The sequence below is a fragment of the Pararge aegeria genome, chromosome 23, assembly GCF_905163445.1.
Source record: "Pararge aegeria chromosome 23, ilParAegt1.1, whole genome shotgun sequence".
Taxonomy (NCBI): domain Eukaryota; kingdom Metazoa; phylum Arthropoda; class Insecta; order Lepidoptera; family Nymphalidae; genus Pararge; species Pararge aegeria.
The window spans coordinates 5,660,441-5,674,721 of record NC_053202.1 but is presented as its reverse complement, the minus strand read 5'-3'; the positions used below and the strand labels follow the sequence as shown (position 1 = coordinate 5,674,721).

Genomic DNA, 14,281 nt, shown 5'->3' with positions numbered 1-14,281 from the left:
ACTTAAGTAAATAATGTTTTTAAGTTTATAATGTTTTTAATTATATAATGTATTTAAGTATATAATGTACTTAAGTAAATAATGTACTTAAGTATATAATGTAAATAAGTAAATAATGTACTAAAGTATATAATGTACTTAAGTATATAATGTTTTAAGTAAATAATGTATTTAAGTATATAATGTACTTAAGTAAATAATGTACCAAAGTATATAATGTAAATAAGTAAATAATATACATAAGTAAATAATGTACTTAACTAAATAATATACTTAAGCATATAATGTCCTTAAGTATATTATGTACTTAAGTATATAATGTATAGAAGTAAATTATGTTCTCAAGTAAATAATATACTTAAGCATATAATGTCCTTAAGTATATTATGTACTTCAGTATATAATGTATATAAGTAAATTATGTTCTTAAGTAAATAATATACTTAAGCATATAATGTATTTAAGTATATAATGTACTTAAGTATATAATGCAAATAAGTAAATAATGTACCAAAGTATATAATTTAAATAAGTAAATAATATACGTAAGTAAATAATGTACTTAAGTACAATGTTCTTAAGTATATAATGTACTTACGTATATAATGTATTTAAGTATATAATGTACTTAAGAATATAATGTATTTAACTATATATTGTACTTAAGTATATAACGTATTTAAGTATATAATGTACTTAAGTATATAATGTTCTTAAGTATATAATGTAATAAAGTATATAATGTGGTTAAGTATATAATATACTTAAGTATATAATGTACTTAAGTAAATAATGTACTTAAGTATATAATGTACTTAAGTAAATAATGTACTTAAGTATATAATGTAAATAAGTAAATAATGTACTAAAGTATATAATGTACTTAAGTATATAATGTTTTAAGTAAATAATGTACTTAAGTATATAATGTACTTAAGTATATAATGTACTTAAGTATATAATGTACTTAAGTATATAATGTACTTAAGTAAATAATGTACTTAAGTATATAATGTACTTAAGTAATAATGTACTTAAGTATATAATGTAAATAAGTAAATAATGTACTAAAGTATATAATGTACTTAAGTATATAATGTACTTAAGTATATATAATGTACCTAAGTATATATAATGTTCTTAAGTATATAATGTACTTAAGTTTATAATATATTTAAGTATATAATGAACTTATGTATATAATGTACTTAAGTATATAATGTACTTAAGTATTTAATGTACTTAAGTATATAACGTACTTAAGTATATAACGTACTTAAGTATATAATGTACTTAAGTACATAATGTACTTAAGTATATAATGTTCTTAAGTATTTTATATACTTTAGTATATTATGTATTTAAGTATATTATGTATTTAAGTATATAATGTACTTTAGTATATAATGTATTTAAGTATATAATGTACTTAAGAATATAATGTATTTAACTATATATTGTACTTAAGTATATAACGTATTTAAGTATATAATGTACTTAAGTATATAATGTTCTTAAGTATATAATGTAATAAAGTATATAATGTGGTTAAGTATATAATGTACTTAAGTAAATAATGTACTTAAGTATATAATGTACTTAAGTAAATAATGTACTTAAGTATATAATGTAAATAAGTAAATAATGTACTAAAGTATATAATGCAAATAAGCAAATATTGTACCAAAGTATATAATGTAAATAAGTAAATAATGTACTTAAGTATATAATGTATTTAAGTATATAATGTGCTTAAGTAAATAATGTATTTAAGTATATAATGTTTTTAAGACTTTTACGATAGCTTTTTTTTAATTAACTTTCATCGTATTATATATTGTGTGATGAACAGGAATGTTGTTCTGGGTGTTTATAATAACAGTTTGAAATAAAATTATAAATATAACCTAAAATAAACTATTTAAAAACTAAATAAAATCTTAAACGTCCTCGAAACCACCGCAGCGAGGCACAGTTCCTAAGATGCTGGCAGCATTGCCCCTTTGGATGGCCAAACTAATACGTTGGCCAAGGTAACTGCCCGCTCTAGGATCACCGGTAGACTCGATAACCCTTTTCGATAATTCTTTGCAAAGGGCTCTTGTCTCCGGACCCCACGGTCCCAAAGTCTCTACTCCAAAAGGCACAAAAATGAAGCTGCTATCCAGGTTTTCATATTTACGCCTCTTGGCCTGCTCGTGGAAGCAGCCGCACCTACCATCGACGAAGTGGCCTGGATGTGTGATGCAGCTAGGGTATCAACACAAGTTGCATCCCACAGAAGTGACCTTCCAAGCCTCCAAGGTATGAGCGTCATACCATCAGGTCTCTTGCCATCGCTCCGCGCCAAACCAATAGGTTCTAATACAGCTGGTACGTGAGCGGTAGCTAGAGAACGTCGGATGATGTCGTTGATGGTGCTTTGGCGAGAGAAGCGACCAGCGCTTCTTGAACAGGAGAGTCCATGGTGACCGTAGGTGTCAACGCTGTCACCGCAGTGGCATCGATGAGGCTGAATTATAGAGGCGCCAAGCCTAAGACCAATCACCACCGATAGAGTAGTGTGGCCTAACATAGTGCCCAGGTTAGCTGAAGGGAGAGCATGTAGCCAGTAGCCGGACTCCTTAGCAGAGAGAGCGAGAAGACGAGCACGGTCTCTTTTAGATGGCATTTGGTCTAAAAGTGTGTCAAAAGTTTTTTTGCAAATAATGTCGTCCCACTGTCTCTGTGAAGAAAAAGAAACCGGCAAAATACTGGGACTAAGAGCCGACCAACTATTTCTTGCCTCGGCCAAGTATGACACTTCTAAGGAACCCAAAGAATTGGATATAATTTTTTGAAAAAGAGTGTGTGTACTGTACACAGAGGAAAGAAAAGCTGGCAGCGAAACACTTGAAATTTTGCGAATTCCAAGACCGCCATACCCTATCGGAAGTGAGGCCTGGGTCCATGCCTGATTATTTATGGGACAATTTTAAATATTAACAAGAATATCTTTTATAAAATTATCCAATTTTTCCATTAAAAAATTAAATTTCCAAAGAGGTGAGCATCTAAGAAAATACGTAAATTTTGAAACAAATAAACAAAAGCGAATAATGGTTAGAGCCAAATGTGGATTAATTTCGAAAAGACGATCGGAAGTGTTGCTAAATTTGGAAATTAAATCGTCAATAAACTGTGGGACTGACGGTTCCAGTATAGGTGCCCCTAGGAGACGAAGTGATTTATCATTTAAAACTTTGATGCCGGGAGCCAAGTTATTAAATTGTTCTAAAATGTGCTGTTTCGATTCATCCGAAAATGAATTTGGAATAAATATTTCACATTTATCAAAGTTAAGCTGTAAGTTAAGCTTGTTTTTAAGTATATAATGTATTTAAGTATATAATGTACTTAAGTATATAATGTACTTAAGTAAATAATGTACTTAAGTATATAATGTTTTTAAGTATATAATGTGCTTAAGTATATAATGTACTTAAGTAAATAATGTTCTTAAGTATATAATGTAAATAAGTAAATAATAAACATAAGTAAATTATGTTCTTAAGTAAATAATATACTTAAGCATATAATGTATTTTAGTATATTATGAACTTAAGTATATAATGCAAATAAGTAAATAATGTACCAAAGTATATAATGTAAAAAAGTAAATAATATAAATAAGTAAATAATGTACTTAAGTATATAATGTACTTAAGTTAATAATGTACTTAAGTAAATAATGTATTTAAGTATATAATGTACTTAAGTATATAATGTTTTTAAGTATATAATGTGCTTAAGTATATAATGTACTTAAGTAAATAATGTGCTTAAGTATATAATGTACTTAAGTTAATAATGTACTTAAGTATATGATGTATTTAAGTATATAATGTACTTAAGTATATAATGTACTTAAGTTAATAATGTACTTAAGTATATAATGTATTTAAGTATATAATGTACTTAAGTATATAATGTTTTTAAGTAAGTAATGTACTTAAGTATATAATGTACTTAAGTTAATAATGTACTTAAGTATATAATGTATTTAAGTATATAATGTACTTAAGTATATAATGTATTTAAGTATATAATGTACTTAAGTATATGATGTACTTAAGTAAATAATGTACTTAAGTATATAATGTTTTTAAGTATATAATGTGCTTAAGTATATAATGTACTTAAGTAAATAATGTGCTTAAGTATATAATGTACTTAAGTATATAATGTGCTTAAGTATATAATGTACTTAAGTATATAATGTACCTAAGTTAATAATGTACTTAAGTATATAATTTAAATAAGTAAATAATGTGCTAAAGTATATAATGCAAATAAGTAAATAATATACCAAAGTATATAATGTAAATAAGTAAATAATGTACTAAAGTATATAATGTATTTAAGTATATAATGTACTAAAGTATATAATGTACTTAAGTATATAATGTTTTAAGTAAATAATGTATTTAAGTATATAATGTGCTTAAGTAAATAATGTACTTAAGTATATAATGTAAATAAGTAAATAATGTACTAAAGTATATAATGCAAATAAGTAAATAATGTACCAAAGTATATAATGTAAATAAGTAAATAATGTTCTTAAGTAAATAATGTACTTAAGTATATAATGTGTTTAAGTATATAATGTATTTAAGTATATAATGTACTTAAGTATATAATGTACTTAAGTAAATAATGTACTTAAGTATATAATGTTTTTAAGTATATAATGTGCTTAAGTTTATAATGTACTTAAGTAAATAATGTACTTAAGTATATAATGTAAATAAGTAAATAATGTTTTTAAGTATATAATGTTTTTAAGTATATAATGTACTTAAGTATATAATGTACTTAAATATATAATGTTTTAAGTATATAATGTACTAAAGTATACAATGTGCTTAAGTAAATAATGTACTTAAGTATATAATGTGCTTAAGTAAATAATGTATTTAAGTATATAATGTGCTTAAGTATATAATGTACTTAAGTATATAATGTACTTAAGTAAATAATGTTTTTAAGTATATAATATTTTTAAGTATATAATGTTTTTAAGTATATAATGTACTTAAGTATATAATGTACTTAAGTAAATAATGTATTTAAGTATATAATGTACTTAAGTATATAATGTATTTAAGTATATAATGTACTTAAGTATATAATGTACTTAAGTAAATAATGTACTTAAGTATATAATGTTTTTAAGTATATAATGCGCTTAAGTATATAATGTACTTAAGTAAATAATGTGCTTAAGTATATAATGTACTTAAGTATATAATGTGCTTAAGTATATAATGTACTTAAGTATATAATGTACCTAAGTTAATAATGTACTTAAGTATATAATTTAAATAAGTAAATAATGTACTAAAGTATATAATGCAAATAAGTAAATAATGTACCAAAGTATATAATGTAAATAAGTAAATAATGTACTAAAGTATATAATGCAAATAAGTAAATAATGTACCAAAGTATATAATGTAAATAAGTAAATAATGTTCTTAAGTAAATAATGTACTTAAGTATATAATGTGTTTAAGTATATAATGTATTTAAATATATAATGTACTTAAGTATATAATGTACTTAAGTAAATAATGTACTTAAGTATATAATGTTCTTAAGTAAATAATGTACTTAAGTATATAATGTGTTTAAGTATATAATGTATTTAAGTATATAATGTACTTAAGTATATAATGTACTTAAGTAAATAATGTACTTAAGTATATAATGTTTTTAAGTATATAATGTGCTTAAGTTTATAATGTACTTAAGTAAATAATGTACTTAAGTATATAATGTAAATAAGTAAATAATGTTTTTAAGTATATAATGTTTTTAAGTATATAATGTACTTAAGTATATAATGTACTTAAGTAAATAATGTTTTTAAGTATATAATATTTTTAAGTATATAATGTTTTTAAGTATATAATGTACTTAAGTATATAATGTACTTAAGTAAATAATGTATTTAAGTATATAATGTACTTAAGTATATAATGTATTTAAGTATATAATGTACTTAAGTATATAATGTACTTAAGTAAATAATGTACTTAAGTATATAATGTTTTTAAGTATATAATGCGCTTAAGTATATAATGTACTTAAGTAAATAATGTTTTAAGTATATAATGTACTAAAGTATACAATGTGCTTAAGTAAATAATGTACTTAAGTATATAATGTGCTTAAGTAAATAATGTACTTAAGTATGTAATGTATTTAAGTATATAATGTGCTTAAGTATATAATGTACTTAAGTATATAATGTACTTAAGTAAATAATGTTTTTAAGTATATAATGTACTTAAGTATATAATGTACTTAAGTTAATAATGTACTTAAGTATATAATGTTTTTAAGTATATAATGTGCTTAAGTACATTATATACTTATTAACATTATATGATTAAATACATTATATACTTAAGTACATTAGTTACTTAAGAATAATATTTACTTACGTATATTATATTGTTAAGTAAATTATTTACTTAAGTACAGTATGTACTTAAGTACATTATATACTTAAGTACATTATATGCGTAAGTACATTATTTACTTAAGTATATTATTTACTTAAGTACAGTATGTACTTAAGTACATTATATACTTAAGTACAGTATAAACTTAAAAACATTATATACTTAAATACATTATATACTTAAGTACATTATATACTTTAGTACATAATATACTTAAGTACATTATATATTTAAGTAAATTATTTACTTAAGTACATTATTAACTTATAAACATTATACACTTCAGTACATTATTTACTTATTTACATTATATACTTAAGTACATTATTAACTTATAAACATTATATACTTCAGTGCATTATTTACCTATTTACATTATATACTTAAGTACATTACTTACTTAAGTACATTATATACTTAAAAACATTATATACTTAAATACATTATATACTTAAGTACGTTATATACTTTAGTACATAATATACTTAAGTGCATTATATATTTAAGTAAATTATTTACTTAAGTACAGTATATACTTAAGTACATCATATACTTATTTACATTATATGATTAAATACATTATATACTTAAGTACAGTATATACTTAAGTACATTATTTACTTAAGAATAATATTTACTTAAGTATATTATTTACTTCAGTACATTATTTACTTTAGTATTTTATTTACTTAATTACATTATATACTTAAATACATTATATACTTAAGTACATTATTTGCTTAAGTACATTATATACTTAAGTACATTATTTACTTAAGTACAGTATATACTTAAGTACATTATATACTTAAGTACATTATATACTTAAGTATGTATATTATTTACTTAAGTACAATATATACTTAAATACATTATATACTTAAGTACATTATTTACTTAAGCACAGTATATACTTTAGTACATAATCTACTTATTTACATTATGTACTTAAGTACATTATTAACTTAAATACATTATATACTTAAATACAATATACACATAAGTAAATTATATACTTAAATACGTTATAAACTTAAGTACATTATATACTTAAGTATATTATTTACTTAAGTACAGTATATACTTAAGTACAGTATATACTTAAGTACAGTATATACTTAAGTACATTATATACTTAAGTACATTATATGCTTAAGTACATTATTTACTTAAATATATTATTTACTTAAGTACATTATATACTTAAGTACATTATATATTGAAGTAAATTATTTACTTATGTACAGTATATACTTAAAAACATTATATATTTAAATACATTATATACTTAAGTACATAATATACTTAAGTACATTATATATTTAAGTAAATTATTTACTTAAGTACATTATTAACTTATAAACAATGTACACTTCAGTACATTATTTACTTATTTACATTATATACTTAAGTACCTTATTAACTTATAAACATTATATACTTCAGTGCATTATTTACCTATTTACATTATATACTTAAGTACATTATATACTTAAAAACATTATAGTAGCTTTTCAATCAAGAGTTTTTTTTTGTTATAACGTAAGTATATTTTATTATTCGGCATACTTTTCGCCATGACGAAAAAATAAATACTTAGTCGCGTTATCTCTATGTAACCTTTTATGCTGGAATGCAAAACCTATGTGCTTTCAGCTTCGAATAGTTAAATTAGTCACCGCGGAATAGTGTTTGTACCTATCATGTTTGAGCCACGGATCGAGACGCTCGACACATATCATTCATCAGTGTCAAACCACCGTCTTGCAGTCGTCTAAAACTGAAACTATCATGTAGGTATTATTAAAGCTGTGTGTACCGATGGCTAATTATAAAATTGTATTGATTTAATTACACGTGCAATCATACAAATCAGTTCTTTCTTGGACCAATACCAGTGATTAGGTACTAGGAAATAAGCACTATCAACATCATCATTAGCGGGCACAGGTCTTGTCTCGCAATATATCTATAATAATATAGTCTTTGTGAGACAAAATATTGCTCTTTATAAACAAAAAGCTGAAATTAACAATCGACTTACCAGAAACGGACATAAATTAGTGATATCTGCATATCGTCTGCGAAAGGTGCAGAACTCCTTTGTGGGGTTGAGTGTATACTCAATCCAACAAAGGCTTTTACAACATGATTCCTAAGAAAATACTTGACCTACTTTATTATGATTAATATTTGAATAAGCAGGTTTTTGGCCGTAGTCCACCACGCTGACCAACTGTGGATTGGTAGGCTTCACACGTTTTTGAGAACATATCGGAGGCACATAGGTTACCTCACAATGGCCGGTAAAGAAAGTGATATTTAATTGCTAACGCACAATATTCCGAAAGGTTGGAAATGCGGTCACCCTGAAAGGAAAGCCGAAGTCTTGAACAACAAACTATCACCGCTATTATACCGAAAATCGGCGAACTGTTCTGCATTAATGTTTTTTTTTAAATTTTTGAATGTATTTAGTACGCGAATTCCAAGAACTTCGTATGCGAAATATTCTCAAGTATTCTCTTCGCAAGCTCGAGATGGATGCCATTAAAAGATCACTTTTTGTGATAAGGCCGCCTTTGCACCCTAGCACTAAGTACTATTATTATAGATCATTGTCTGTTTTGTTGCAATAAAGTTATTCAAATCTATTCTATTCTCGTAGTGCATATGTTCTACCGTTCACTAATTTGGTGGATATAACTTGAAAAATAAAGGTCTTTTTTACTTATTTTTAAACTGAAAGCCCTGGTCCAGTACCAACTTTAACGTATATTTGTTAAAAGTTACTTGGAAATCCTTAACCATGAGTGAAGGAAAACATCGTGAGGAAACTTGCATGCCCGAGAGTTCTCTGTTGTCTCAATAATGTCCTCAAAGGTGTGTGGAGTCCACCAATCCGCAGTGGGCCAGCGTGTTGGACTACGGCCTTAACCCCTTCTCATTGTGGGAGGAGACCCGTGACCTGTTGTGGGCCGGTGAAGGGTTGATATGATGATGATGATGACATAGAAATAGAAATAAAGTAGAAAATCTGGAGACCGAACTCCCAAACTAGGAAATCCTGTAGGGGCCAGTGCCAGACTTTCATAAATAACTTGTTAAATTACAGACTTCCATACAGACTTTAGGTAAGTATGGTTATCTGTTTACTGCGAAAGCTCACGAAAGAAAGAAAGTTTGTTTTACTTTCTTGCGTTGCAACTTGCAATTTGGCACAAAATGTCGATTAGCCATAAAAGTTTATGGCCCATTATGTGGTTGCAATTAGGTTAACAGCTTACAATGTTGTAGGTATTAATTATGTTGTACTACATTATTTCGAGAAAGAGGTGAACCGCCGACTCCAACTTGGATGGGCAGGCGTTCAGGAAACTTCGTGACATCTGCTCGTCCAAAATCAATCAGTGCCTGAAGACTAAAGTCTTCGAACAGTGCGTGTGATGACTTACGGAACTGAGACATGGTCGCTAACTATGGGCCTCATAAGAAGGCAGTGAGAGGCAAGAAACATGTCTTACAAAGTGCTGCCCTGGGTCCTACCTTCAGTACGGTACACAACAATGCCGATTGGCGGCAGATATAAGCATTGCGGTAGTAGGTGTTTCTCCGTCCAAGATCAGTCACAAAAAAAATACATCTACTAACCAAAAATTACGGAATTCTATCTCCAACACACCCTTAACTTTTTGGAGTCATGCATGTGTGTTTTAAGCAATTAAATATCACCTGCTTGGAATAATAGTGAAGTTCTCCATAATGTTCACAAGGGCGTGTGAAGTCTACCAATACGCACATGCCAGCGTGGTGGTCTATGGTCTATGTCCGAAACACTTAGTAATAATAATGAAATAGAAAATAGCAGTGCATTGGTCTACTGGGATCGAACGATTATCACTGACAGGTATATTACAGCTAATATACCTGATATAGTGCTAGTCGATCGATCAGTGCGTCGTGCAATAATTGTTGACATTACTATTCCAAATGACGATAGTCTGGTGAAAGCTGAAAAGGAAAAAGTATCTAAATACTTGGACCTTGCTCACGAGATTCCCGCCATGTGGAATGTTGAGTCGACCGTTATTGTTCCGATCGTCATTTCAGTCAATGGTCTTCTCGCGAAAAGCTTCGACCAACATCTTAAGAAGCTTTCGCTTGGTTGTTGGATCAAGGGTCGGATACAGAAGGCAGTAGTCCTTGAAACGGAGCGTATTGTGAGGAGGTTCCTCACTCTGGAGCCCTGACCGCCGGTTGCTTGGGCATTCAAAAGCCCGTAAGCGGAGGGTGGAGGTTTTTTTTTATAAAGTTATAAAAAACACTATTAAGTGTTTTTTATTTTATTTTTAAGCATTGTTAAGAATTAAAAAAATAAATGATAGAGAATAATAATAATAATAATAACTATTTATTAACCACAATAAATATATTACAACATACTACAACAAGAGGACAGAGAAAAAGAAAAAAAAAATAATAATTTAGGCGTATGTTGTTTCGTTGTGGTCAACGGGTCACCTACACAGCTCTGTGCCGCAGCACCATGGCAGGAAATGCCAAGGAATACTACAACTACGCATTCTACGAGTAGGTACTCGTGCTAATGAAAGCTAATAAATTAGTTTTTTGTTTAAACTTGCTAATCTCTGGCACTACCTGACGTATTTCATAAATTTTTCTTGCATTTGTTAGCCCAATTCTTGTTAAAGTTTAAGACTATATACAATCTTATAACGACCCTAGAAGCTCAAAAAAACTAAGTAAAATCTCGGGCGGTAAATGCGACGCGGTGTTTCGGGGTAAACAGTATACGAGAAAGAGATGGCGGGGAATCGCTGTGAAACAACACCATACCCACGCATTGAAAAAGCTTGTACCTAAAGCATTTAAGCTTTAAATTCCTACCTAAGAGAGGGGCCTATCAGATTGAGACATAAAGGTATGATGGAACATTAAAAAAAACAATTTTAAAAAGTAAGTACATACCATAACCTGCTTCCGACGGAAACTGGTTGTCATATCATCCCGCGATATGGCAGCCGCAGCCGAATCCACATTCAGAATGCCCCACGAATCCATTGTCCAATATGGTCCAATACGCCAATCAACCAAACAAGGCAAACACTAGGCACTAACTTTTGGCTCGAAAAGCGAATTTTCAGCGCGCTCGCAATTCCACAGAGTGACGTCACTTTGGCGGGAGTCTACGTCTATCACGCAAAACCTGCGACGCACTGCTTGTACACTTAATATGTGGTTACTGAATAAACGGACTGCCGTCGTTCGGACGCGAGTCTGTGGGTACAATGTACTATGCTGTCAGATATTTAAATTGGCAGGCCAAAATAAGTTCGGCATTTCGCTCCAACTGGGCTGATACGTGCCGCTGCCAAGTAGATTCGTATTGCATCTCGCTGATATCGTGTCAGGGCGACGTCACGACCGATATACCCGTGGATATCCATGTAAAAGTATCTTTATCAGTGCTTTTAATACCACGATATAAATCTGCATCCATTCTTAACATTATAAATTAAAAGTGTGTTTGTTTGTTTCTCCTTACTTTATGCCCTAGCTAAGCAATGGCATAATTAGTTGAAAATACGGAGAGTGGCATTGGCTTTTTATCCCAGACAACAAAAGGTACTACCGGTTTCGTAATAACCGTAATAAACGCGGACGAAGAACGCGGGTAACATCTATTAAACCTTATAATTAATTATTGAGTATTTCGTATTTTATTTCGTTGGTTTCGTTGGACTATGGATCACAGGGTCTCGGGCTCGATTCCCGGGACCATCCAGTTTTCTCTAAAACTGAGCCGATAGTATTAGTTATTAGTTATTTTTAGCATGAAAATTTTAAGAAAGATTGCGTCGAGGTTTTCTTTTTATCATGTTATATAATTTTCAGATTTGTCTTCGAGTCCTCTGAACATGTCTGAAAAAAGGTGATTTATTGGGCATTTTAGAGGATCAGAGAAAATTAAGAAAAAAAAGAAAGAAAACCTGAAATTATAACGACATGTCTACACTAGATTTCAAAAAAAGAAAAAGACTTTGATTTCAAAAAAAAAAACATCGCTCAAGCTCTTGAGTAATTTATCCAGGGATTAAGAGAATTCTGCCTATTCATAGGCATAGTGAGCAATCGACTTACTAGAAACGATGATAAACTAGTGATATCTGTATATCGTCAGCGACAGGTATAAAAGTCATTTGACGGCTCGATTCCCACAACTGGAAAATGTTTGTGTGCTGAATGAACGAATGTTTGTCAGTGTCCTGGATGTTTACCTGTATGTATTAAGTATTTATTTATATTATTTATAAAAATATAGTCATCTTAGTACTCCAAACTCAAGCTACGCTTTCCTTGGGGCTAGATGGCGAGTATATAAATTTATTTTATTTATTTGTGGGGTTGTTTTTATTGCATGATTTCTAAGTTCATTTTAGACCAATTTTTAGTTTCTACGCAATGATGAACTCCCTAATGACAACGGTTGTTTGGAAGCACTCAGCTGAGCTCTCAGGGCCACGAGATAAAAAAGTTATTGTTTAATTGTCAAATGTAACACCTTGGGAACTCATTTGTTCTCGGAGCTATGTGACCCCCATTTTCATGCTATGTCTGTAACTCTGATTCTTCTACTGACCTTCTCATTTCTGAGATCACGTAGAGACACTCCGAGCACAGGTATCTCTTGAGTCACTCCGAGCCATGATCAATAATTGTATGGATGAAACCTATCTTCCTTTATTTTATGAAGCATTAGTTATGTTCGGATTTCAGAACAATTGCGAATTGCGATTTAATAATATATCATCACTCCTTTAAATAGAAAAACCGGATTCAAGTCTGGACATCCGTTACATAGCTACGTTAACATCGCCTCATCGGTCAATATTTTATAAATATGTTAATGTAAAAAATTATCTTTTGTTTGTCTATGTATTATATTCTGTGTTATTGTCCCTTTTTATGATTGTTTTTTTATATTTTAGTCTCGAGGATTCTGCAACGACGAAGACACGACGTTGCAGAATCGACGAACGACGAAGGCACAAATGTAACATTTTACACAAATGTGTGATAATAAAGACGATTTCTCTTTTTTTCTTTCAATGCAGAACTTTGAGGCATATAATAACCGCCTTATTGCCTTTGAGGTTAAGAAATAGAAAAAAATTCAAAGCATATACCAATTAAATATCTGTTACAAATGCAGTATTCTTCCTGGTAGGTTTCACCCTACAATAATTATTAATCTTTACGCTATAAGATACTATTACGTACTACCTTCAGTTATTTTGAAAACGCGTTAATCTCTGTTTGGAAAATCTTTTTTGCATGTCTTAACGGGAGTGCTGTGTGACGCGGTACGCTGGGATTTACTGTGTAGAGTAGTGAAAGTTTGTTTGGTCAACAATTTACCAGCTGATGTATGTTAAAGAAGTTTAGGGAGACCGCTAGTTACTGATTATAATAAATGTCTCTTAAGTAAACCTCAAATGTCACTAGAGCAGGACACTTCTCAAAACATAGAATGATTCGTCCTACAGCTACAAAAGTTTGGTGTTCGAGTGTATTTATTATGTAAGTATTTTAAATAGAACAATAATAAAATTGTTTCGAGTAGTTAAATCTGTTAGTCTGTGGCACATTTTTAAGTTAAGTAATCTGCGGTCACGTCACCGCCAGCTGTTATTTGTAGACAGTTGACAGTCTGAAAACTCAGAATATAACCTAACTGAAGAAAATAA

General features: G+C 28.8%; 1 protein-coding gene across 1 annotated transcript in view; it reads right to left on the bottom strand.

Annotated features, from left to right (window-relative positions):
• The window catches only part of LOC120634325 (F-box/LRR-repeat protein 2), a 44,650-nt gene extending 32,840 nt beyond the window's left edge, over positions 1-11,810 (bottom strand). Inside the window, exon 1 of the mRNA XM_039904832.1 lies at positions 11,502-11,810. Coding sequence (XP_039760766.1) covers positions 11,502-11,594 — 93 coding nt within the window. The 5' untranslated portion in view covers positions 11,595-11,810. The remainder of the gene's footprint in view (positions 1-11,501) is intronic.
• Positions 11,811-14,281: the final 2,471 nt, after the last annotated feature.